At 44.1% G+C, this 25,441-nt stretch overlaps 1 protein-coding gene and 1 long non-coding RNA gene across 5 annotated transcripts in view; one reads left to right on the top strand and one right to left on the bottom strand.

The window, feature by feature from the left end:
- The window catches only part of LOC146403400 (uncharacterized), a 1,275,680-nt gene that overhangs the window by 778,531 nt on the left and 471,708 nt on the right, over positions 1–25,441 (top strand). The window lies entirely within an intron of this gene.
- GRIN2B (glutamate ionotropic receptor NMDA type subunit 2B) overlaps positions 9,327–25,441 on the bottom strand; it is a 447,773-nt gene continuing 431,658 nt past the window's right edge. For 3 of the 4 annotated variants that reach the window (XM_021092315.2, XM_021092318.2, XM_084956717.1), the window contains 4 exons: positions 20,549–20,709; positions 17,438–17,625; positions 14,680–14,918; positions 9,327–12,027 (listed from right to left, as the gene is read on the bottom strand). In XM_021092315.2, the coding sequence (XP_020947974.1) occupies positions 10,171–12,027; positions 14,680–14,918; positions 17,438–17,625; positions 20,549–20,709 (2,445 nt within the window). In that variant the 3' untranslated portion in view covers positions 9,327–10,170. Of the gene's footprint in view, positions 12,028–14,679; positions 14,919–17,437; positions 18,419–19,345; positions 19,520–20,548; positions 20,710–25,441 lie in introns of those variants that run through there. The other variant, XM_084956718.1, reaches the window with a different exon arrangement.

Here is a 25,441-nt window from a genome sequence, read left to right as displayed (position 1 = left end):
CTTAAGGGAACTTTTGAGAAGAACAACACTCCTCCCAAGATTTTCATTTTAATGCTCATGAGGGTGCCTCCCAAGTTGTCACATTTTGCCCACAATACGCACCCTCCCCCCCCGCCCCATCTCAGTGAAGAATGGACCTTGTTCCCTTTTTTGAAGAAGTGACTTATCACAGGCTGTAACTGGATTTGGGTTTGGTTTGCTATAGGGTGCTTTAAATTAACGCACATTAATTAAAATTCATGATCGATGGCAAAATGAAATTTATAGAGGAGGCTGGCCCGGAGAAGGGAATATTATCAGTGACCAGAGCAGCTTAAGTGAAAGGACAGTATCAGTTCTAGGAGTTTGTTCAGCAACTGACACTGATTAGAAGGAACGGACAGCTTCCTTAGTAACCCATCAAAGCGGTGTGGAAGGGTGAAAGGGGCTCAGAGAGTAAAGGGACAGGAAGGCCATAAGGTCATGAATTCCTTCACATTTAGAGAGAAAGGAGTCATTTAGAAACTTGAATTCTCTCTGAGCCAGCTCAGAATCTTAACTACTTTCATTTGCATTATAGAGACAAAAATAAAGTGCTTGATGACTTCAACACTTGTCCTCCCTTTGGGAGAAGCTGCCCTGTAGTCTAAGCCTCAGAAAGAATGAGAATCCACAGTCCAGGAAACAAATATCAAGACATAGGTCCTGAGCAGCACAAACAGGTCCTCCCAAGTCTGATCCAGCATAGATACAGATGAGGAAAGTACCAAGCACACAGCATAAGAGACTGGTCCTACTGGACCACCACCTGGGGTCCCTAAAACTGTGTGGTTTGTGAGTCTGAACTGTGACAAGATCTTTATGATTCTGCAAGTGCTTAACAAAAATGCTATAGGTTGCCTCAAGACCAGAACAATCCCAGCACAGATCTGATTGTGAGAGACTTAGTCTGGGCTGAGCAGTGTCTGGAGGAGACAAAGTGCATTCAAAGCATCTGAAAAGCTCCTGATACCTAACATTTGATCAATATCCTCCACAGTCTCTCCCTCTATCACTTACTTTGTTTGTATATATACTGTATTCCAAGTTCCCTCCACTAATGGTTAAGACAGTCACAGGATAACTTCAAAGGACAAATAAAAATGTAGAAAAAAATCTAAATTCCCACCTGAAATAACAATTAACATGGGAATGGATTCACGTTCAGTGTCACAGTGATTGTGGGTGGAAGCAGACACACAGAGATAAATGTGAAAGGACTCATCCTTAGGTTTTACTGCAAATTTAAGTATTCTGTGGGCAAAATAAAGTGACACCTTTTCCATTACAATTTATAATCGTATCAAACATTTTTCAGTGCCTTCCATAAACAAGATGCACTGTGACATGCTACAGGAGATAAAAGATGAATAAATGCATGACCCCTGACCATAGGGAGTTAACAGTCTAGCAGGGAAGATGGATGTGTAGCTAAATAACTATAAAAGAAGATGGTTCATGATGGCTACCACTAGAGAGACACAATTAAGGTCCTATGGGTATTCATGAAAGGCATATCCCTACATATGGGGTTTTGGGGGGAATGAGAGATGGAATAAAGTGAACATTGTGTCCATTTGTTCTGGTCTTTGAAGATTTGTACAGAGGAAGATGGATATTATGCAAGAAGGGAATGAGATAGGCAATGGGGAGGAGAGAATGTGGGGCAAAGGGAACAGTTTACGGAAAGACAAAAGTGGGAGAACAAGTTGTATACAAGAAAAGAAAGGGACAAAAAGTGTGATTGTGTTTGCTCTTTGAGCCACAAACAAACACAGGCAAAATAATGGGAAGTTATTCTAGTTGTAGGTTGTGGAATATACAGCCCAATGAAGGGTTGTTTGTTTTGTTGAGCTAGGAGAATGACATGATTTAATTGTGTCGATGGAGTGATGCTGAGAAGAGTAGATTCAAATATAAAGTTCTGGAACAGTGTTAAATGACCTTGAAGTAAACCAAAGTAGAGGGGAGGGCCTAAATGAAAAGACTTAGAAAATTTCAGGGTAAGAATAACCAGGCTTTCTAGAGGATTAGACATGCAGGATGAGGGAAATGGAGAAGGCAAAGGGGGCCGAAAAGCTTTAGTTTGGTGACAGAAGGAATGGTAGGTAGTACCATTAATCAAGAGGCAGGACTTGGTAATTATGTTGGTTTCCATTGGATAGTTGACTCAATATGAAGTTAGCTGTCCAGGAGGTGACTGGAAATATGTGTATTAAGTTGAAAATTCAGGTCTAGGAGGAAATCTTTGGGATTCATCCTCCTTCAGAGAGTCGTTGAAGTGGTAGAAAATAGAAATATAGCTATAGAAGCATGGAGAAAAGGAAGAGCATGCCAAGTCAACGCTGAGGAGACAGGACTAATAGTAGGAACCAGTGGTGAAACCCAGAGAGGCTAGGATTAAAACCAGACTATGCTGCTACCCAGCAGTATATTTAGGTTAGTATTCATGATGCTGAAGAGCAGAATAAAAAAGACCCAACGGTTATCAGATTTTGTAACAACAAGTCCAAGAAGTTCACTGGGATGCTGCCACTGAGCAGTTTCAGGACAATGGAAGGATGGGGCCCAATTTTAAAGGTTAAATTACCTTTACTCTCTTTAGGTGAGGAAGAGAAAAAGACTACCCTTCAGAGAAGTTTGAAAGTGAAAAAAAAAAAAAAAATGGAGACAGGACAGGAATTCAGAGTCTGATTGGATTGAGAGAAGATTTGGTTTTAGAGATTGTTGTAGGATTTGTTTCTAGACATGGTAGGATTGAGAATTGTTTTTAGAGATTATTGTAGGTGGATGTGTGGAAGAGATTAAAGATGCAACAGGGAGAAGTGCTATTGGTGGGAGCACCTTGGAAGAGGTCAGAGGGTATCAGAGTATGGGGAAGGGAGCACTGAGTTGGGAGGAAGGATGGCAAAGATGAGTGAAGAACAGGAAGGAATTAAAATTTAAAGGTAGAGAGGAGAGGTCATGTGAGAATCTGCAAAGTCAGATATCTTTTCTTAATAATATGGTCGGAAAGAAAGATGTAAATGAAAAGAAAATAAAGGATAAATTTAACAAATACTTGGAGAATGTAATGGGTGGGTCAGTGGTGGAGGATAAAAAATATGTCCTATCTGGGTAGGGGTTAGGTGAGAGTAAATGGATCCAATCTGTACTCTTTGGCATCAGTTTTGAGCTTCTGTCCCTGGAGATGGAGTGGATGATGGGAGAACGGGATACAGAGTCAGGAAAGCAAGGTAGGTGTGGTGAGAAGGTGAGAGGAAGAGATTGCTGGTTAGGGTGTCTTTGGTGTGGGTGAGCACAGGGTGAGACAAAGGAGGGAGAAAAGTGAAATCAGACGGGCTTATGGAAGAAGAACAAAGGGAGCTTGAAGGAAGGCAGAGAGGATACAGACAATGCCAGGTTGTGGTCAGAGAGGGAATTTCAGAGATTTAGCACAGGGATGTGGAATAATTCCAAAAGAAGGATTTGGGCATGGCCATGAAGGGGAGAGCTGAATCTCTGCAGTGTTTTAAAATAATATAATGCATGAAATCTTTGACTTACCCTCTGAAACCAGAAAAAAATTAAACCTGCATGTATAAATCTGCCCATTTAGGCACACCTATTTATACGTATATAATACATACATTTAAATAGTGTATGCTTTGATATTCACACATTATATGGGAGTATAATATACTCCATTTTAAACTCTTTTATATTCTTCACAGTACCAGCCCAGAGGCATAATATGTGTTCAGTAGACACTGGTTTAAATTGAACTAACACATTTAACTAGAGTTTTGTGGGTTTTTTTCCCCATCCTTCATAATAGCACTGGGATCTGCTCCACCCCCTAAATCACAATGCTAACATAATGGCAATAAAAAGAGTTCAGGTTTGAATTGCTGAGACTAACTCTTTAAAAGAATGGTTTTATAATGGGCTTATAGTGTCATGCTTTTTAATTGTACCCTCAATCTTTGCATCAAGTTCCAATGCTTTCACCTTGGCCAAAACACAGATTCTACACACCAGAGTCCCAGGCCATAAGGAATTCGACTCATCTACTCTGCCTTCTACCTTCAATTCTCATCAGGATTCCTCACTAGTAATTCTGTTTTCAAGCACAAACAGAGCCAGAAACTGGGATGAGATCTGAGATGGAGGCAAATGGACATGCTGGTAGAGAAGCATGGATGGTTTCTAACTTTGCCCACTTATTCCCAGTACTGCTATCCTAACCCACCATTCTTTGCAAGATTTTTTTCCCCCTTGCATCAACATTGTAAGTAAACTCATCTCTTCAAGGCATGGAAAGTGCACTGGTTTTCATTTTAGGTTTTTCTGGGGCTGTTTTTTTTGTCATGAGAAGAGAGGGGTCTCTCTCTGTAGTCATAGGACCCATAGGATCCCTGTGAGATTGAGTCAATGGGGTTGGAATGGGATGGAGGGAGGGATATTATTCAGATATCCTGTGATTTTATATAACACTGGGACCCCCAAACTAGAAAGGAATCCTAGATTCAGATCATTCCTAGAAGTTCTCAGACTGATGAATCTATATTTTAGTGATGTCCCAGATATCTGCTAGGTCTAAAAAAGAGCCATCCGCTGGTTAAGTTCTACCCCTCTAGTCCAGTAGCTCCCCAGTGTATGTTGGGATCAGTGGGCACCCCCTACAGAGGTGGGGAAGTGCAGACTATAGAACACCACTAAATTGGAAGATTGATTGAATTGGCACTGAGGGCAGAGAACAACAGTAACTTTTCATTATCAAAATTTGGTCTTCTAGCTGTCTACTCAGTAACCTGCAATGGAGGAGAAGTCTCAGTCTTCCATTTTCTACAGAAGGGGTCCAAGTCCTTAGCCTGCCCTGCAGGTATTGATATTAGAAATTCATAAACTACATGCTCATGTGACTGCTTTATGGAAAAGAATCTCTAGCTAGGAGTCCTATTCCATGTCACATGAGCCTTGAATAAAAGCAGAAAGATGAGATCCTCTCGCTCTCTCTATACTTAGAACTTGTATCTTTCCTCGCCATTTGCTACTCTTAGCAGGCTTTGCTCTCTCCCTCTTCTCCGGTGTCATTATTTGATTCCTAGGAAAAGAAATGAGACTCATAAACTAGTTGTTTAAATGTATAAATCCCTAATATGGCTTAATATGGCACCCTTCCCCAGGATGTTTTTCATCTAAATGATAGAGAAGCAGCTTAGGGCTGAAGGAATAAATCTGGGTGGCAGGCCAGTTGTTGGAATGGGATATAGGATAAAAAGGAAAGGTCTTCTCAGGACCTCTGAAGTCACACCATGGACCACATGCCATTTTTAAGGCCAGACACACTCCAGTATAACTATCTCCCTTTAACTGCTTCTCATCCATAAGAGAGTTCCTTAGATAGGAAAGAGAGTCTCTTGACACTCAAGTGAAGAAAGAAATGCTCTACCAAAGCATCTGGCAGTCTACTGAGCACACATCTCTTATATGGCTTTGGGTATAGAGAGCATGTAAAGAATGGCCACAGTACCTGGAAATGCCTAATGCATTCACCAGAGCACTGAGGCTACATCATTTATGTGTACATCTGAATCATTCTTAACATATGAGACACACACAGGGTGTCAAGCAGTGACAGGGCTTTTTTAAAGAGATGGGAATTAAAAGAATAAAGTGAGTTCTGGAATAGCTTTTTCCTAAGGCTATTGCCCAAACAATCTGGCTATTCTGTCCCTAAATCTTGAACAAAGTACAAACCAAACAAAAAGACAAAGAAACCCTAGTTCTTAAACGAGATGTGCAGGTGACCAGCACGCTGCATTTTGGTAACACAGTTTCTTCACCTCCCATGCAGAGAATTCACCCTTGGGCAACTCCTGATAGCCCCAGAAGATTGGGCAGGTGATATTCACTTACTTTTCTAGACGACTCTTATTTTATCACATTACACATGCATTTTGGCACTACTGACACCACCAACATTTAATGGAACCATGTGGGATTTTTTTTCCCCCAGTCAAAACAGCTGTGGCCAGGAGAGCTGTGGCCACAGCAAGGCTATTTCCCACATTCTGGCTGAAGATACACAGTGACATACTTGGCAATGACAAGATCCACTGTACATGCAGCACTCTGAAGGGTGTGTACACTTCTGACTCAGGCAAATTCAAGGGTTAGATTATCTGAGGTTGATAGAAATGCTGAAATTTAAGCATGGCTACTAAGAAAGGTACCACATACAGGACCACAGCCACCAACCCACTTCCACAGGAAAGGGATTGATAAAGGACTCCATAAAGATAGAAAGCATGGATTCGGAAAGAAAAAAAGAAAAAAAAAAAAAGGAACAATTAGCCCTCCTGAGAATGCCTGTGAAATCACACATTTTGGATAGACTGGGTCTTTGTCCAGACCCAATGGACTGTGGAATAGATGGGGCTGTGGAATAGATGGGGCTGATAACTGAATTCATCCTCGTGCATTTTCCTGGTTTGTTATTTTGGAACCAAGTAACAGCTAGAACTTGGCATTGCTCAGCCTTCCTTTCTTTAAGCTTTCTTGAGCAGGCCATGACTACCTTATTTGGTCTTCATTCAAACATCCGGTGAAAGAGAGGTGGTCAGCTGGGGCCAAAGAAGGATTTAAAAAAATGAAATTATCCAGCTGACAGCTTTTGATGATGAAAGGATAGTACAAAAATGTAATGTATTATCTTGGCTAAACGGATTTGGAAATGTCATCCTGTCGTAAAGACAGAGAGGCTGCCACTCTTCACAAGGCCAATGGTCCAGTGAAAGAAATTCAGCTTGTCTGGTTAACCCAAGGTCAGGTTATGAATACCTGGCTCAAGGCTAATAGCACCTTCCTGATGGCAGAAGTGAGGACAAGGCAAGAATACAACCACCACTGGCATCATCCCTCTCGTACTCACCCTTCTACCTCTAAAACCAATTTATGCCACCTTTCTAAGAGAATCATCTGGCCACTGAGTTTTGAGCAGATCTGGTCATCTTTTCTGGAAAAGCATGCAAATTGGTAAGACATATATCTAGGGCTACCTCCCTGTAACCAGATAACACATGCTTCAAGAAAGGGGACTGAGTGGGAATTTTCTAAGTGTGCTTGTGGTGCTGATTTTAGAAATTGTGGAGGAAGGGAGGGGGCCAGTAGAGTTTCTTCCAGGTACTAGGAAGAAAAGGGTCAGAGTGACTGAGAAGCCTGTTAAACATCAGAGGGAGCTGCAGGGAGATTTCTCAAGACTGAGCTTCCTGAAACCTCTCGGCCACATCTAAGGGTGTGAGGTTGATTTGATGGCAATTCTGGTTAAAGCATTTTGGGGAATCTTTCCTGCCCTAGGTGCAGATGCGGGTAATATGGCGCCACCAGCTTGACTTTGCACAGATGCTGGTGATCGCTGGTCTACCCGGAAGATAGGAGCTGGGCCTGGGATTTGCTTCAAGACAACTGGGGCCAATGCCAAGCCCAGGCTGAAGGGCACGGATATTTCTCACAGGCCAATAAGAAGACTGGTGAAGTGAGAGGCATAGACACACACCCCTTCCTTGGCAGCCTCAATGAAGTGGCCTCTGTTCCCATTCATTTTTCTCCAGATCCCCTGAAGTGAAAGCCATAGAAAACAATTCCCCCCCAATGGAAAATGAAACCCTGTAACAAAACACTTCTTCCCCCTTCATTCCCATCCCCACCCCACTCCCTCCAGCCCAACACCCTGAATACTCACAAGAGAACACTTTAGCTATACAAAATTAATTAGAAAACAAAATATTTACATATGAAATAAACACCATCTCGATTTCTGTCACCAGGGGAGATGACAGAGCCCCCTTTGTTCTAGATTGCTGTTCGCTAGGTTAGTTGGTTTGGTTTTTTTCTTTGAAAGGGGTGAGGTAAGAGGAAGAATGAGGGAGGAATCCCTGACCTGGGACAGAGTCAGGGTGAAGAATGTTCTATGGCCCTTCGCCTTCTTCCTCCTGGAGATGCCTCATGCCCTCTGTCCTCTCTTTCCAAGTCTTTCCTTGACTCTAAGGTAAAGCACTCTGTTCTCTTCTCTCCAGATCTGTGAGAGATTCAGCCCCTTGCCCCCAGGTTCGTTTGAAAGAAAACGAAGATTTACAAGGCCTTCGGTTGGCTTGAAAATGAAAGAGACTGAGGTTAAAAAAAAAAACAAAAAAAAAAAAAAAACAAGGGAGAGGGCAGGGGCAGCAAGGGCAGGGGTGAGGAAGGGTGGTGAGTCAGGGCCAGGGTGGGTGTGACTTGAAGAGACATGGCAGCTTCCTTCCAGAGGAGGATAAGCACCTTTCTGGTTTATGTGTCCTGTGTGCAACGTGGAGCTCCTGCAGCCAAGCTTCCACACTGACCCGGCTCTTTGGCTGCCACCCTGGGTGAGGGGAGGATGGCAGGACAGTGGAACTGACCCACAGAACACGCCTACCCCAAGTTTCAGGACTGGCAGTGACAAGTATTCACATCCCCTCTCAAGTTTCCAACTTTGAGTGAAGGGGGTATTTCATCCGCCAGTACCCTCATCCCTGGAGGTTTATATGTATATGTGTATATATATATATTTATATTTATTTATTCTCGAATGGGACGATCTGGCAGGGAAAGGAGGTGTTGCAGGAAGATGGAGGGGCTTCTACAGAGAAGCCCCACTGGGCTCAATGTCACATTCTCAGGGAGCCAGAGCCAAATGGGTAGCAAGGAGGAGTCCCTCCCCACTTCTCCCCACTTCCAAATTTCTTCCCTTCCTTCCGTGTCTCCCGAGCTGTACTCATGGGGCAAGCTCATTCTTCTTCACTGCTCTGCATTGGTTGTGGCCAATTTGGGGAGGAACAAGCCTGCTCTCCTAGCTCCAGGTTAAGTAAGAAGGGATCAAAGCATTGAAAACATCCCCCTCTCTCACTTACCCTACCATAAACAACTCCCCTGTTCGTCAAAGCCTTACTTGGCTCCTCCCCCCCCAACCCCCAACTGGCCAGCCGAGGGTCTAAAAAGCTCCAGAGAGCCTTGTACAATCCTCTGCTCTCAAGTACAGGCAAAAAGAATCCTGGCTGCCCCCATTTCCCTTTAGCCTTCCTGGAAAGTTCTTGGTGAAAACTGGCTGAAAGGACTGGCAACCACGAAGGGATTACTTTTACGCGTTGCTTCTGTAGGATCATTCACCCACGTTTTTGTGTAAACCACAGACACTTTTCCATCAAGAACTTCCATTTTCCTCATTCAGGAAGGGTAGAGGGGTGAGACAGCCAAAATTCAGATAAAATATGACCATCTCTGTTTGTATATAAGCCAAAACAAGCACGTTTCTTAAGGATATTGAAAGAAACAATATCATGAGTCAAGGCTGCCTTCTCCACACGAATAGGCAGGACTACTGGTGTGTATAGACAGCACGTGTGCAGGGGTACACAGACACACATGCACAAGCAGTCCATCCTTCCTTGCCCCTAACGCACCATGAAACACTGCCATAATGTACTCACATTACTTGTCAGTGACCTTTCATTCTAGTCCACCACCAATAAGGCCCATGGAGTCCAAGCTTTTTTTTTTTTTTTTTTTTTTGGCTTATATATAAACACACATGGCTTCCCACCCTCTTCTTGGCGCATGATCCCTAAACAGACGCCATTTAAGCAACAAGAATTTAGCAAAAGCCTCCTTTCATTCACAGGCAGTATGCTAAATGATCTTATCTGGATACTTCTGCTTCCTCACCTAAACATAAAGAGCAGTTTGGGAACAGCTATCCTGTGCTCTTGTGGCCTCCTCCTGTTTCTCCTCGCTTCACTCGAAGTGCGTGGCAAAGAGTCCTTCCACGCCAGGAGGAAGCTTGCACGCGGCCACTTCTTTCTGTGCTTCGCCCTCGCCGGCGGAGTGAGCCCACCGTATCCTCTCGCGGGAATCGGGACGGGAATGATGGACAGATGGGGAAGGAGGAGGGGACTGGAAAGGGAGCAGAGATGGTGCTGGTCACCAGGGTCGCTCTCAGAAGGAATCAGAACTCCAGGATCCCATAAATAAATGAAAACGACAAGAAAGGAGCAAATGGGAACCAAGTTCACCCCCGTCACCCTCCGTGACATGCGCACCACACGCCCACAGCCCAACCCTCCCGTACCCACCTTCGCCTCTCTCTTCCCTCACTCAGACATCAGACTCAATACTAGACAGTTTCTCATACACATGCCCATTGCTGGAGCCATTGAAAGCCCTGGGGTTTTTGTTGTTAGGCACACAGGGGTTGGACTGGTTCCCTATACAGATGTCTTTCTGGAAGCGGCCTGGCACAGCCCCATGTAGGGCCGAGACCACCGGCTTGTTGGTGACAAGGGCCCGGAAGTCCGGCCTGGCTTTCGGCGCCCCAGCCACCGTGGGCTGCCTGAAGAAGTAGGATTTGCTGCCATGGAGCAAGCACTGGTCGTCCCCGAAAGTGGGGATGAAAGGGTTCTGCGTGACCCGGTCGGGGTAGAGCGACTTGCTGAGCATGTAGCCTCCGCCGGGGTTGCTGTGATGGTGATGTCCCGCGGCCGGCGCCGCCGCCTTGCCGTTGCCGAACGTGCTCTCGCTGGCCGGCATCTCAAACATGTGCGCGTAGGGACTGCCGTCCAGGAAGCGGCCCTTGTCTTTCAGGCTCACGCTGCGCGGGGCCAGGGCGGCCTCCTCCTTCTGCAGGTCCACGAAGGTGTCGTAGGAGTGCTGTCGCCTCAGCTTGTTCCGGGTCTTCTTCTGGGCCTTGGAGTTGGTCGGACTCTGGGGGTACTTGGTGGTGGACGCATTCGACGTCACGGCCACCGGGGCAGCCGGCTGGTCCAGCTCCTGCAGGGAGTTGTCCTCGCTGATGTCGTACAGGTTGCCGGCCTTCTTGCACGCCTCGCAGCGGATGCACGCTTGCCGGCCCGAATTTTGCCCCGCCACCGTGGCCGAGTAGTTGTGCAGCTTGGACGGGCAGCTGCGGCAGAAGTTGCCCCCGGAGCGCTCCTCCCAGTCCACGTTGGTCAGGTTTTTCTCCCAGGGGGCTGGGACCCCGCCGACCACGCCGTGCTTGTCACCCGTCCCGTGTTTGAGGTGCGATCTGTTGGTACAGGGTCCTCCTCCGCCCACCGAGTCGCGCTTGAAGTCCTCGCCACGCTCCTTGTAGATATCAGTCAAGTCCACGTGTTCCCAGTGCGGCGAGTTCTCCTTGGTGCGGAACTGGTCCAGGTAGAAGTCCCGCAGCCCTTCCTTGTCCCTGAAGTAGCGCTTGTGGTCGGGGGAGCGGGGCGGCCTGCGGCGGTAGGCCAGCTCGATCTCATCGAATTCCCGGCGGGACTTGGCCGAGGCCGGCCGCTTCTTGAGGCTGTCCTTGTACTGCTGCTTCCGCCGCTTGGCCGCGTTGCCTTCGATGTTGCCGTAGGTGACCGTGTGCGTGGAGATGTCGGACACATCGGAGCGGATCAGGTCGTCATGGCCACTGTAGCGGTCGCTCTTGAAGGAGAACTTGCCGTACAGGTCGCTCAGCTGGCTGTGCTTAGAGGAGGGGAGGCCGATGTCCAGGGGCTTCTTGCCCAGGGACCTGGGCTGCGTGGTGAAGGGCGGGTTGTCGCAGTCGTAGAGCCCGTCGATGGAGCTGGTGCTGCCGATGCTGTGGGGCCGGTGGTGGTGGTGGTAGTGGTCCTGGTACACGTTGCTGTCCTTCAACTGCAGATTGCCAAAAGTCCTCTCCACCTCGCTGATGTAGTCACTGAAGAGGTTCTCCTCGCAGGGCGGGTTGTTATAGGACTTGCAGTCGGAGTGTGTGAAGCTGCGGCGGTGCTCGGAGATGTCGTAGACGGACGACTCGCGGCGGATGAAGTCCAGGGCGCTCTGTGGGGAGCCGTTCACGCCAGACAGGTTGGCCATGTTCTTGGCCGTGCGGAGCAGACGCAGGATGTTGGAGTGGGTGTTGTTCATGGTCGCGGTGGGGGAGTTCATCACGGATTGGCGCTCCTCGATGGCCACCCCGTGGATGCAGCTGTAGATACCCTGGAGAAGGGAATGGGACGGCTCAGATCTCCAGCAAGGCTGAAAATGACCCTAAGGAGCAGCCCCTTCCCCCCATCATTGCCACTACGAACTGCCTAAGCTGATGGGAAAAAGTCAGAAAAATAGATGGTCTTCTACACTCACAGAAACATATGGCTGCTTTATCCCCTTGCCTGCTTTATCCCCCTGCATTTAGCAAGCCTCGTATCATGAGCCAGTGGCCTGGCTATCTGAGAGGGGGTGCGGCTACACCAGGGGACGCCAGATGTGACACCCTCGCCTTGCCTCCACCACTGACTGGTGGTGATTTTTCCTTTCTATGCCAAGGCTTTTGCATCTTAAAAATGAGGCCATGATATCCATTGATAGCTAAAAATATTGTCAGCCTCCTGGAAATCAGTAGTAATGCCCTACAGATGTGGGGGGCTATTCTGCCCTGGTTGGGCCCCCTTGGCTGTGAAGCTCTGGGGGGCCTGGGAGCTCACAATGGCCACTCTTCCAGCTCTGCCACATTTTGAACAGCTTTTAGGATTTGGGGCACCAAATCACAGCTGCACAATTCTCTTTTTGAGCCAAGCCTGAACCAAATTCACAGAATTAGGCAGCCCTGTGGTCAAAGCAGGACATTTTTCCCACTGGTGGGAGGGAGAACCTGGGGCAGATATCAAGGGCTAAATAGGAATAAAGGAGTTCTCTAGTGGCTTAGTGGTTAACGACTCCACCTTGTTGCTGCTGTGATCCTAGGTTACTGCTGTGGCTTGGGTTCAGTCCCTGGTCCAGGTACTCCCCAGGAACCCCCACCAAAATAAATAAATAAGAAGAACCTCCTTTGAATCCTCTCATTTATTTTCTCGTTAGCCACTGGTTTCCTTCCTATAGTTTCTCACTCACTTAGTTTAATCATAAATAATTAATATCTTAACAAATTAGTATTGATTGAGAACTTTTTGTGTGCAGCTCCTTGAAGAGCACTGTCCAGGAGAGGGAAAAGCTTTGGCTCAAGTTTAAAGTCACCTGCCTGCCTTAAAAGGTGGATACATTTGGAACTTTTCTGCCTGGCAAGGGAAGGTAAATACAGACGAGGTTATTTGAACTGTGTCTTTAAAACAAAGGGGATGAATTTGGAAAGGGGCTGTCCCAATGGAGGTGGATGAGAGGAGAGAAGACTGGCAAGGTGAATGGCAGCTAAATGGGAAAGGAGGACGGTTTGCCACCGTCTTGGAGGTAGCAGCAAGATAAGGGATCTTCAAGAGAGGGTTCCTCTACTTTCTCATTTTTCTGACCATTCTTGATTATGGCCAGGAGAAAATGCATTTTTCCTCTATAGAGCCATTGATTATGTTGAGGGGCTATGAATAGGATTTCTTTTTCATATTATTATTATTTTTTCTTTTCTTTTTTAGGGCCACACCTGAGGCATATGAAAGTTCTCAGGCTAAGGGTCAAGTTGGAGCTGCAGCTGCTAGCCTACACCACAGCCACAGCAACACCGGATTTGAGCAACAGCCTCTGGCAATGCCAGATCCTTAACCAACTGAGCGGGGCCAGGGACAAAATGTGCCTCCTCATGCATAATAGCTGGGTTCTTAACCCCTGAGCCACAATGGTAACTCCCAAGAATGGGATTTCTATTCCAGGTCACCAATTCCCCTTGCTGCTGCCATCACCCTCGCTGGGATCTTGGAGGGGTCGCAGAGTATAACAGTGTGGCTCAGACACTACAAGTTCCATCCTCTCACTCCCAGGTAACTGAATGGCTTGAATCAATTTACAGCCAGAGAGGACATTTTTCTCTTTCACTAAAATACTACAGGAAAATGATCAAACGATGGGAAAATTTAATGAGTACTCCACTTTCTGATATAACTCAATTAGAGACAAAGTTGGTTATACCTGAAGCCTAGAACTCTATTCTAAGAGGACATCTGAGTTCATCTCTCATGAATCAGTCCTGTACCTTTATTAACCAAATCAAAGGCAGTCTGCTTTTTTTTTTTTTAAATTCTTCCCTGTGACCGTCTGTTCATATTCAAAACTGCATTCCAAATCTCATGTTGGACTAGACATGTAGAGGAGAACTAAATAAAGAATGTCTTGAGTTATACTCGTGTTCCAGTTAAGGAAATTTCTGGAATGTAAATTTCTTACAGATCAGGACTTATTTCTGAAGATTCTGTTAAGTTCTTTTACTCCCCAAACTCACATACGGTTAAAACATAGAATGGAACAGTGAAACTCCCAACAATATACCTCTGTATGTCAGAATAAGAAAAATATTCCACAATTTAAAGGGAAATGTGATTTTTAAAAAAAGGATTAAAATGATTAATCCAGGCTGTACAGAATTAACTAATGGTGATGAAAAGCATTTGGGAAAAGGCCAAATGTTTCATTTTGAGAGATCTGCCAGTTCTTATTGAGAAACAAATGCCCAAACCCCACACAGAAAGCTGTTTCTTGAAGGAAAAACAGCGTCACCTGTTTTCGACTTGAAGTGATGTCAACCAACCCCCTGGGGAAATGTACGTGATGTAGTTTTTTGCTTTAGCAGCTGAAGGCTGGAGTTAGTGCCCTCCTGGCTCCTTCTGTTTTGCACAATGCTAGGCTGAGCTGTCTTTCCCAAGCTCCAGGGACTTCAATCAAAGCACTTACTCTGCTGATGGAGAAGACCATGCCAGGCTTGCCAGAACAGACGCCCATAAAGCAGTGGCGGAACTGCCAATAGAAAAGGTGTTCGCAGATGAAGGTGATGAGGCTGAGAGCCATGGCCGCGCCCAGCATGTAGAAGACGCCCGCCATGTTGTCGATGTCCAGCTGGCTGCTCATAACCTCGTTCTTCTCGTTGTGGCAGATGCCCGTGAGCCACAGAGCTTCCAGCTCCTCCATCTCCCCTGTGGACAGGGTGAGAAGGAGAATAGGCAGAGAGAGGGAAGAGGGGAGGAGCAGAGAGGGGGGCGGGAAGGGTGTTGGGGAAAAGAGAGGAAAACATGAGAGAGAGAGAGAAGGCGACATAGAGGCAGAAAATGAAGAAAGTTAGTATTTTTATTAACCTCGTTATATATTAACATAGCAATGTACTCAACAAGTACTCAATGAAAACATCATGTAGGTACCCCAGGTGATGAAAAGATAGGAGACATTATCTATCCAGGGTAAACTGGTGTGTGTGTATACATATATATATAAAATCAGCATGACAAGCTATATGCAGTTAACGAGTGTTGGAATTGGAGTCATTTTGTAGATGGCATGGCCAGTGGGTTTTCATGAGGGAGGTGGGTATGATGAATGGTGAATTTTAATTTATATTGTATGAAAAGGCACTCTGGGCAGCAGAAATAGCATGATCAAGGGGAGGAAGTGGAAAAACATGAGGCTTACTTGGGAAGGGCATGCAGAACAATTCGAACAGGGTAAGAGTAGGCCAAGGAAAGCTGAACAAAAAGGTGGATGCACAATAGCTGAGGGCTTGAGTATCAGACTGAGCACCTTGCACCTTTTTTTTAAGATAGCAAGGAACAATATAATAGAACATGGAATTCAGAAAATCGCTCTCAAAAAATGTGCAAAGCAGATTGGATGGGAGGAGGAGAGACAGAGAGGGACTGGCAGGGAGATTGGTCAATTCCCTAGTGGCCCTCAGACTTACTGACCTCTTGTTGTAGAGGAAAATATAAATATCCACAATAAAAAGGAATAAGCTGGATTAAAATGAGACCACCAAACTTGGACTTGCCTCCCTGTAATGCTACTTAAGGAATCTTTGATTAATTTAAGTCATGCCAGGTTACCATAACCTTGATCCACTTCACTGGATACTAGAAATTAGAAAGGTAGAAATTGTAGACAAAAGGAAAATGAAAGAAACCATGTGGCTGAGAACACATCTAATTCTAGAAAAGCAAGAGTCAGAAAACTCTCATAAAGAAAATTGCCAGTTCCAACAGTTCCGGTTTGGTTCAAAATGTGAACTTTGTTTGAGTAACCTGACTAGACCTCTGGTAACTTCTGCAAATCATCTCTACAATGGCCCTTCCTCCTGGACAGAGGTCCCTCTGTTGCCTTCAAGTGACAGAGACCTGACAATCACAGAGGCTCTTACACTAAAATGGCCTGTAACACCTCACTTAGAACTTGCTCCTCTGTCCAGTGTTAATCAAATCACTTTTTACTCATTTCTTGGATCAAATGATGATTTTGCTAACTAGTGGAACAACCAGCTTTGCCAGGAGTCTGACAGTCCAGCTGTGCTCTTCTGCCTCTTATCTCATCCCTAACAGCGACGACTCTGTAGATAGAATTTAGACAGCCACTTGGTTGATGGCCTGTGGGGCCAAGTAGAATCCAGCTGCTCATCTGTAACTGGATTAGCTTCTGTGAAACTAATAGGAGGAGTAGGTATTTTAGACAATAAAGTGAAGAAGGATGCAGCAGGTGTGACTATAATGAAATAGGAGATGAGATTTTCTCAAAGCAAGTTGTCTGCTCCATCTGCTGCCAGAATCCACCTTAGGAAGTGACTTCCGGTGTCTGCCTCTGAGGACCCTGGCCCTGCTTCCAATTCCTCCAGCTGGAAGAGTGAGATAGGAGAGGGAAGAATGAGCAGATGGCCATAGTGCATTTCTCTGCCCTTTCTCTGGGCACAGAGAGAGTGGAGAACCTTTCTGTAGTTCCATCCACTGTTCTGGCCACATGTGAGAAGATCATTTGGAACATCTAATACCAGCCTCTCTTACTTTATCTCTGAAGGTTTGAACATATCCAGCAATCTTGGAACATACCTCTTTGATACACTACTTGAATCCTCTCCTGTAAATTTCACCCTGTTAAGGGTTGAATTGTATCTCTTGCCTCAGTTCCTATGTTGACGTCCTAACTCCCAGTACCCTGAAATGTGACTTTATTTGGAAGTAGGGTAACTGCTAATGTAATTGGTTAGGATGAGGTCACCTGGAAGAGGATGGACTACTAATCCAATCAGACACAGGCAAGTACAGAGGGAAAACATGCACACAGGGGGAATGCCACGTGAACATGAAGGCAGAGCAGGTGATACATCTACAAAGCAAGGAATGCTGTAGATTGCCAGCAAACCATCATGAGCTAGGGGAGGGGCATGGTACAGATTCTGACATGAGGTCCTCCAAAGAAACTGATCCCAATACTTTAATTTTAGACTTCTGGCCTCCAGAACAGTGAGACAAATGTCTGTTATTGAAGTCACTCAGTTTGTGGTATTTTGTTAGGGAAGCTTTAGGAAAATAATACATACCCCCACCCCAAGTCTCCTAGTATATTGTGAAATGCTTTTCTGGAAATGCAGAGGTTATAGGGATGCGAAAGAAGGGTTGACATTTTGGCCTGGCTATGGGAAGAAGCCAAGTAGGCACCTTCTTTTTCTTTAACTCACCATCCCCAAAGAGCTGCAGGATAGCAAGGTCCACCTGGCGCTTCCACCCAGAATCTTTTTGGATGGCAATGCCATAACCAGTGGAAGCAAAGACCTTCCCGCTGCCAATGGTCACCAGCTTGCAGCCTTCATCTCGGCCAGCCATGTAGTTCAGCACTGCTGCATCGTAGATGAAGGCATCCAGTTTCCTGTGCGAGAAAGAAGCAAACAAACGAAGCCCAATGGAGGGATTTTAGTACAAAACTACCTATGGAGCCATTAATATGAAGCATCAGGGTGCCAGTAGACTATGGGGAAAGCTGGTTCAAAGTTAAGGCTCAAGGTGGAACCCAGCCAGAATTGAAAACCTCAATCCCAGGCTGTTCTTTATGTGATTTCAGGTTGAAAAGAGGAGTTTTTTCCCTCCCACTGGGAATGATGAGAATGTAAGTTGGGCCTGAAGCCAGCTCATAAGCTGTGTCTGAAAAGGAGAAGGAGTAAAAAGGAATCAATAAAAATAATAACAGAAATAATGAAAAGGAACCATCACAATGATAGCAACAAATAGCATGGGTTAGACTTATATAACATTTTTCATTTCTGAGTTCATTACAGTCCAGAGTTGGGCTAAGTGTAGGTGTGTGTGGAGCACTAGATGGGCAATGCTATTTTTGTGGTCAGAAAGGTTTCAGTGTTCCGTTTTGTGGCACAAAGAGAGAAATGAGCCAGGGTGGTGGTAGCAAAGGTTTGTGTCAAGAGCAAATGTGTGAAACCACAAGCCAGTGCAACATACAGGAGAATTCAGAGGTCTCAAATTCCCAAACATAAGTAGTTCATTTTTCACATGTGCTTTGTACGGAAGGACTAGGTGGGGAAGGGAGTAAGACCCGGGCAAGGTCAGGAAGGCAGAGGTCAATGTTTAAAACCAACATTTAGTGAGTTCCCATTGTGGCACAGCGGAAACGAGTCTGACTAGGAACCATGAGGTTGTGGGTTTGATCCCTGGTCTTGGCTCAGTGGGTTAAGGATCTGACGTTGCCATGAGCTGTGGTGTAGGTTGCAGATGCGGCTCCGATCCCATGTTGCTGTAGCTGTGGTGTAGGCCGGCAGCTACAGCGCTGATTTGACCCCTCCCTGGGAACCTCTGTATGCCGCAGGTGTGGCCCTTAAAAAACAAAAAAACAAAACCCCAACATTTAAACATATCAAAGGGAAGAAATTCAGATATATACTCAGGTGATGAGAGGACTACAGGAAAGAAAGGCAGGCATCATCCCTTCACTCTTACAAGTTAAGTTAGCTTTACATCCCCTTAAGAAAAAATAAGACATGGCATAAGACATGGACCATTTTTTTCAAAAGGCTTGTGAATATCCTTTAGAAAGATGTACACCAAAAAGCCAATGATGCTTTTATAGGATTGAGAATTGTGGTTGCATCAGGGGCCAGACTACCCAGCGTGGTCCTCCTACCAGGCTCAAATCCCATCTTCTGAAATCTGCTGTGACTGGATGGTACTAAGATGGAATCTGATGTATTTAAGTCAACATGCATCTAGGTGGCTCTTCCAGAACTGGAGCCACCAGGAGGTCTACTGCTCATCATCCTACAACAAAGGACATCCTACAACACATCCTCCAGGACCCCGTGACACCCCACCCCCAATACTTTTCATGCTCAACTATCTTGTCTCTCTCTCTCTCTTTTTTTTTTTTTAAAGGGCCGCACTCGCGTCATATGGAAGTTCCCAGGCTAGGAGTTGAATCGGAGCTACAGCTGCCAGCCTATACCATAGCCACAGCAATGCGGGATCTGAGCCACGTCTGTGACCTACACCACAGCTCATGGAAAAGCCATATCCCCGACCCACTGAGCGAGATCAGGGATCAAACCTGCATCCTCATGGGTACTAGTTGGATTTGCTTCCACTGTGCCACAACAGGACCTTCCTGTCTTTTTAAAAAAATTATTATTATTGTTGATTTACAATGTTCTGTCAATTTCTTTTGTACAGCAAGGTGACCCAGTTACACACACACACACACACACAAATATATATGTGTATATATATATACATACATTCTTTTTCTCACATTATCCTCCATCATGTTCCATCACAAGTGGCTAGGTATAGTTCTCTGTGCTATACAGCAGGATCTCACTGCTCATCCACTCTAAATGAAATAGTCTGTATCTACTTACTCCAAACTCACAGTCCAGCCCACTCCCTAACCCTCCCCCTTAGCAACCACAAGGCTGTTCTCCAGGTCCATGAGTTTGTTTCTTTTCTGTACATAGGTTCATTTGTGCTGTATATTAGATTTCAGATACAAGTGATAGCATATGGTATTTGTCTTTCTCTTTCTGACTTACTTCACTTAGTATGAGAAGTAAGTCCCATTCATGTTGCTGCAAATGTCATTATTTTGTTCTTTTTTATGGCTGAGTAGCATTCCATTAAATGTTCAATGGCAGGTGAACAGATTACATATACACAATGGAATGCTACTCAGCCATAAAAAGATCAACTGTCTTATCCCATAGCTGCAGCTTCTGAAAGCCAAATGGATGAAGGAAACTACATGGCTGAGATTACATAAGCCAACCTATTTGCAGTTTGTGAGCTTGTTTTAGTGAACTAATCATTCCCAGAGTCTAGAGCTGGAGCAAAGAATGCCAACAAAAGCTGGAAGTGGAGGTTGGTGAATACATCCTCTGTTTGTGGTCTAAAAACTTTCACCCTCTTCATAGTTTATTTCTCCTTTGTCCACTGGACACCAAAATCATCATTTTAACCTTTTGGTTGACCGGTCTTTATTTTGATAATACATGAACTTTAGCCTTGACTCTCTCCTTTGACTTTTACATCTATTACATCCTTGATTCATGGTTACCTTAATGCAAGAGGACTATAATTTGTTAAGAATACATAGAAGTCAATGACAGCATGGGAATCTTTGGGTACTGGCCTGAATTATACTGTCAGATTCGACTTGGAAATCCATCAAGAGCAAAAGCAGTCTTCTCTGCTTTAACTTGGTATGGCACCTCAGCATGCCCCATCTGATTCAATGGATATTTAATAAATGTGAGAAACGTATAAAAGATTCTGAGCTTGGAGGCAGTTCTTACCCTGTCTTCAGGGAGAGCAATGCATCATCCACACCCCTCTGGTTGAACTTCCCCATGTAGGCGTGCATTTCTGCGTAGTTATTGCGAATATTTCTCTCTGTGCTGCCATTGGGCACAGTGCCAAAGCGGAAAGGGGGTGAGAAGTCATTAGGTCTCTGGAACTGGAGAGAGAGAGAGAGGGAGAGAGGGAGAGAGGGAGGGAGAGGAAGAGAGAATATGAATGCTTCAGATAATGTGAAGAGATATTAAGTTAGCATTAGTGGATTTATAATGGAAGGGACCCAACAAGAGTTCACCAAATACATTAGCCCTCACTCAGGAGCAGCAATTGCTGTCTGAAAGTGAACTTCAATTTAACTCAATTTAATCCATATTGTTGAGAGCTATCTACATGCCCAATCCTGACGTGAATCTGTAACCCTTGTGTGTTCCATCTATGCGCACAACCTATGATGATGGGGATGTACTATTAGCTTAAGTGCAGTGGACTGGTTACCTTTATTTCTGAAAATTGTGTGAAATCTGCTTCCAGGCCCTTTTGCAGTGCTAACAGGCTATAGGACCTTAGTGAGGAGCTACATCGTACTCCTGAAAATGATTTGTTGGGTAACAAATATGTTTTGCTGAGAAAATTTCTCTTGACCTTCCATGATGCTTTAAAGGCCCACTTTTGTCCTAAATGAGTTGTAGGATAAATTGTAAAAGCAAATGCAACTTTAATTATGTTCCTCCCCTTGCTTAAGAACTGAGAGTGGATCTCCAGTGCCTAGAATAATAAAGTGAAATATCTTGGATTTTCACCCCTATGACATCAGCTTTATTTCTGGCTATTTGCCCTGCAATGAGCAAGTCTGCATGTTGCATCCCGAACACATAATTTGTTCATTTGTATCTTCATGGTCTCACAGGGTCTGGCCTCCCAGCATGAACTCACCTCTCTCTCTAGGCCAATTCATGTCCTTCACCTCAAAATATAACTCAAAGCAATTTCTGCAGGCTATCTTCTGTGAATTCTTTCTTCCATCAAGTCTACCCAAGGGTGACCCATCAGTACTTGGTGTTCTTGGTTTAGATCATTATAATTAATACTACAAATTCAATTACTTTTTAAATGAGCTGGCTAAGTTCTGAGAGCTTGTCTCTGATGCAGTCATTAAGCTCTAGATTGAGACAGACACAGATTGAAGACCAGCTCTGCCACTTACTACTGTGTGACCTGGGGCAAGTAACATGAGTTCTCCATGTATCACCTCCTCATATGTACTAAAGAGGCAATAATGACTACTTTCCAATGTGTATTAAATGATACTATGCACAGGAAGTGCATGGCACTGCATCTTATACAGTAAATGTTCAATAAAAACCTCCTTATAGTATTTTAAACTCGTGTCTAGGTTCTGCACTCCCTAGTAAACTTCATACTCTCCACGTTTCTCATTCTCTTAGAACGGCAATGATCAGCTAGTATATGACCAGAGCATGTAGTCACATAATCTGTGCACTGGTACAGGAAAGATGATGTAGATAGTTAAAGCCCACTTGGCTCCAATACTATACCAACTGCTTTGGAGATGTGGTTGAGAATCCGACTTGCCAACTCAGGAATATTCTGAACCTTTGGAGTTGTCTGGGCTTATAGCCACTCTCTTTTCACTTTCCCTTGGCCTGAGACACTCAAGAGCTTCTCAGAATATGGGGATTTCATCGACCACAAAAAGTCACAGCACCATGAATCACAAATGCTGTCTTCATTGGCCAGAGTTGGCCAGAGTTCAAAGTAGGCTCTTGCAGGGGTGTTAGGCAATCTGTGATGCATCAAAAGACCACTGCTTTCTGAGTGAACTGTAGAGCTTTTTGCCATGAAGAGTTTTTGTTTATTTTGAAAAAGGTTGTGATTTTTAAGTGAATAAAGACACTGCAAACAAGTTAAAGGATTTCAGAGTTGGATGAACCACTAAAGGTTAACTAGTCCAAAACTTTCATTTTACAAATGAAGACAGAGGCCTAAAGAGGACAAGTAATTTGCTCAATGTCGCACAGTGGCCGTGATAGCTAATATTACCAGGAATCAATCGACCTAATTAATAGCACTCCTCCCTGTCTCCAGCAGATAACAAGTTTAAGCTAAACAGGTATATGCTTTATTGGAAGAGACAGAATGCTATGCATAGAACCATTGATTATAACCATTCAGAAGTTTGAAAAAAAGTAACCTCCCAATCAAGAGTAGAGTAGATCCTATGGCAGGTAGCAATGTAACCAAATAAGTTCTCTTTAATTAGTAATTCCCCACTTTGCTAGGACAGTGACAAAACCGATGTTCACAATGACCAAGACATTCTAGTGCCCAAAGTATTTTCTGAAGCATCAGTGAAAGTTGAAATCACGTCCAGAATAATTCTCGTATAAATTTTTATATTCTAGTTTTTTTGAAAATCAGCAATCCATATAAAGTAGATACAACAATTAAAAATTTTATTCAAGTATAGTCAGTTTACAATGCTGTGTTCATTTCTGCTGTACAGCAAAGTGATTCAGTTATGCATGCAAATATATTCTTTTCACATTCTTTTCCATTAGGGTTTATCCTAAGATATTGTATATAGTTCCCTGTGCTCTACAGTAGAAACTTATTGTTCATCCACTCTAAATGTAATAGTTTACATTCGAAATGAAATAGTTGTAATAGCTAGTCCCAAACTCCCAATCCTTCCTTCCTCCACTCATCCTCCCCCTTGGCAACCACAAATCTGCTCTCCATAGATACAATTTTTGATTAACCAAGTGGAATGTGATGCTCAGAGTGCTTCTCTTCCTGTGGAAGCTAGATTATAGAAAGTTTCCATACTACTTTTTATTAACTTTGATTCCTAAATTATCTTTAGATTTCAAGATGCTGTTTTATAACTAGATCCTTGAGTTAGTAAAATAAAATAAAATAAAAATAAAATAAAAAACAAAGAAATAATAAAGGATTGTGAATAGTCAAGATGACCTTGAAAAAGAAGAACAAAGCTGAAGGACTTATACTATCTGACTTCAAGAATTATTTATAAAACTGTAGGAATCATGACAGTGGGACATCAGCATAGAGAGAGTGAAGAGATCATGGGAACAGAATAGAGTGTTCCCAACAGACCAACACATATATGGTGCAAAGACAGTTGAGTGGAAATAGGATAATCTTAAACCAAAGGTGTCAGAATAGTTAGATATCCATATGCAAAAAAAAGAATTTCATTCCACACCTCCCGAGATATGCAGGAATTAACCCAAAGTGGGCCACATACCTAAATACAAATCCTAAAATTATAGCATTTCCAGGAGAAAATACAGGAGAAAGGCTTTGTGACCTTGAGTTGGACAAAGTTTTCTTAGATAAGACACCAAAAGTACAATCCATCAAAAAAAAAAAAAAAAAACCCACGAAAAACAGATAATTGGACTTTGTTACAATTAAGAACTCTTTGGAGTTCCTGCCATGGTGCAGTGGGTTAAGAATCCTACTACAGCAAGTCACTGTGCAGAGGAGGGTTTGAGCCCCAGCCCAGCGGAGTGGGTTAAGGATCCCTAGTTGCTAAAGCTGTGGTGTAGGTCACAGCTGTGGCTCAGATTCAATTCGTGGTCTGGGAAAAAGAGATAAGTCATAGAGGAGACAAAAATATGTGAAAATAAATTAAAGCCATTAAAACACTAAAAGAATTAAATTATAAAAGAGCAAGTTAAAGCATCTTCTGTAAGAAAACGGAGAAATCAGCCAACATTAGAAGAACAGGAGGCACAGTCCTGTGGAAAGCACTGGTCTTGGAAAAAATTTGGATTTGAATCCAGTTTTTTCTCAGACAAACTGTGTGAACATGGGCAAGTTATCTATGTATTTATTTACTTATTTATTTGTCTTTTGTCTTTTTAGGGGCGCACCCTCCACCTATGGAGGTTCCCAGACTAGGGGTTGAGTCAGAGCTGTAGCTACTGGCCTATGCCACAGCAACACCAGATCCTTAACCCACTGAGTGAGGCCAGGGATTGAACCTGCGTTCTCATGGATCCCAGTTAGATTCGTTTCTGCTGAGCCACGACAGGAACTCTGGGCAAGTTTTTCAAATTCATGGAACCCCATTTTTTTCTGGAAGTATTACTCAATTATATTAAGATAATATCTGGAATTACTTAACAGTACTGGCACATAGTAGACTCAAAAATTATCAACTGCTTTCATGAGGATGAAGGTCTAACATCTAAAACTGTTCTATGTTAGGCCATGTACCCCAAGGTAGAAAACTCTTTTTTTTTTTTTTTTTTTTTTTGTCTTTTTGCCATTTCTTGGGCCGCTCTCACAGCATATGGAGGTTCCCAGGCTAGGGGTCGAATCGGAGCTGTAGCTGCCGGCCTATGCCAGAGCCACAGCAACTCGGGATCCAAGCCGCGTCTGCAACCTACACCACAGCTCACGGCAACGCCAGATCCTTAACCCACTGAGCAAGGCCAGGGATCGAAACCGCAACCTCATGGTTCCTCGTCAGATTCGTTAACCACTGACCCACAACGGGAACTCCAGAAAACTCTTACTCGCTAATTTGTTCCTTAAACTTGGTCAGTTTGGGAACCAAAAAGGTTACCTGCATCACCCTAGAATTAGCCAAAGCAGAAGCAGAAGTGAGTCTGCCTTTTCCTTTGAAAATTCTTGTCCCAGTTTGGTGAAGTTTAAATAAAATCTAGATTAAAAAAAAAACAAAAAACAACCTGTCATTGGAAACTTGAATTCTACTGAAATTCATGGCCATGGAAAACTGTTTAAGAGGAAGAAGAAAAATGAATCTTCCAAATGCCAGCTTGATACTTCCCATAAATGTCCCGTAATAAAACTTACCCCAGATATGATTTGTTATATGG

The sequence above is a fragment of the Sus scrofa genome, chromosome 5 (assembly GCF_054392235.1).
Source record: "Sus scrofa isolate SSC_HxYL_T2T_F1_AM1 chromosome 5, Sscrofa_HxYL_maternal_Yorkshire_Landrace_v2.0, whole genome shotgun sequence".
In the NCBI taxonomy this organism is placed as follows: Eukaryota; Metazoa; Chordata; class Mammalia; order Artiodactyla; family Suidae; genus Sus; species Sus scrofa.
The sequence above is the reverse complement of the archived record's forward strand: the minus strand, read 5'-3'. Positions and strand labels throughout refer to the sequence as shown.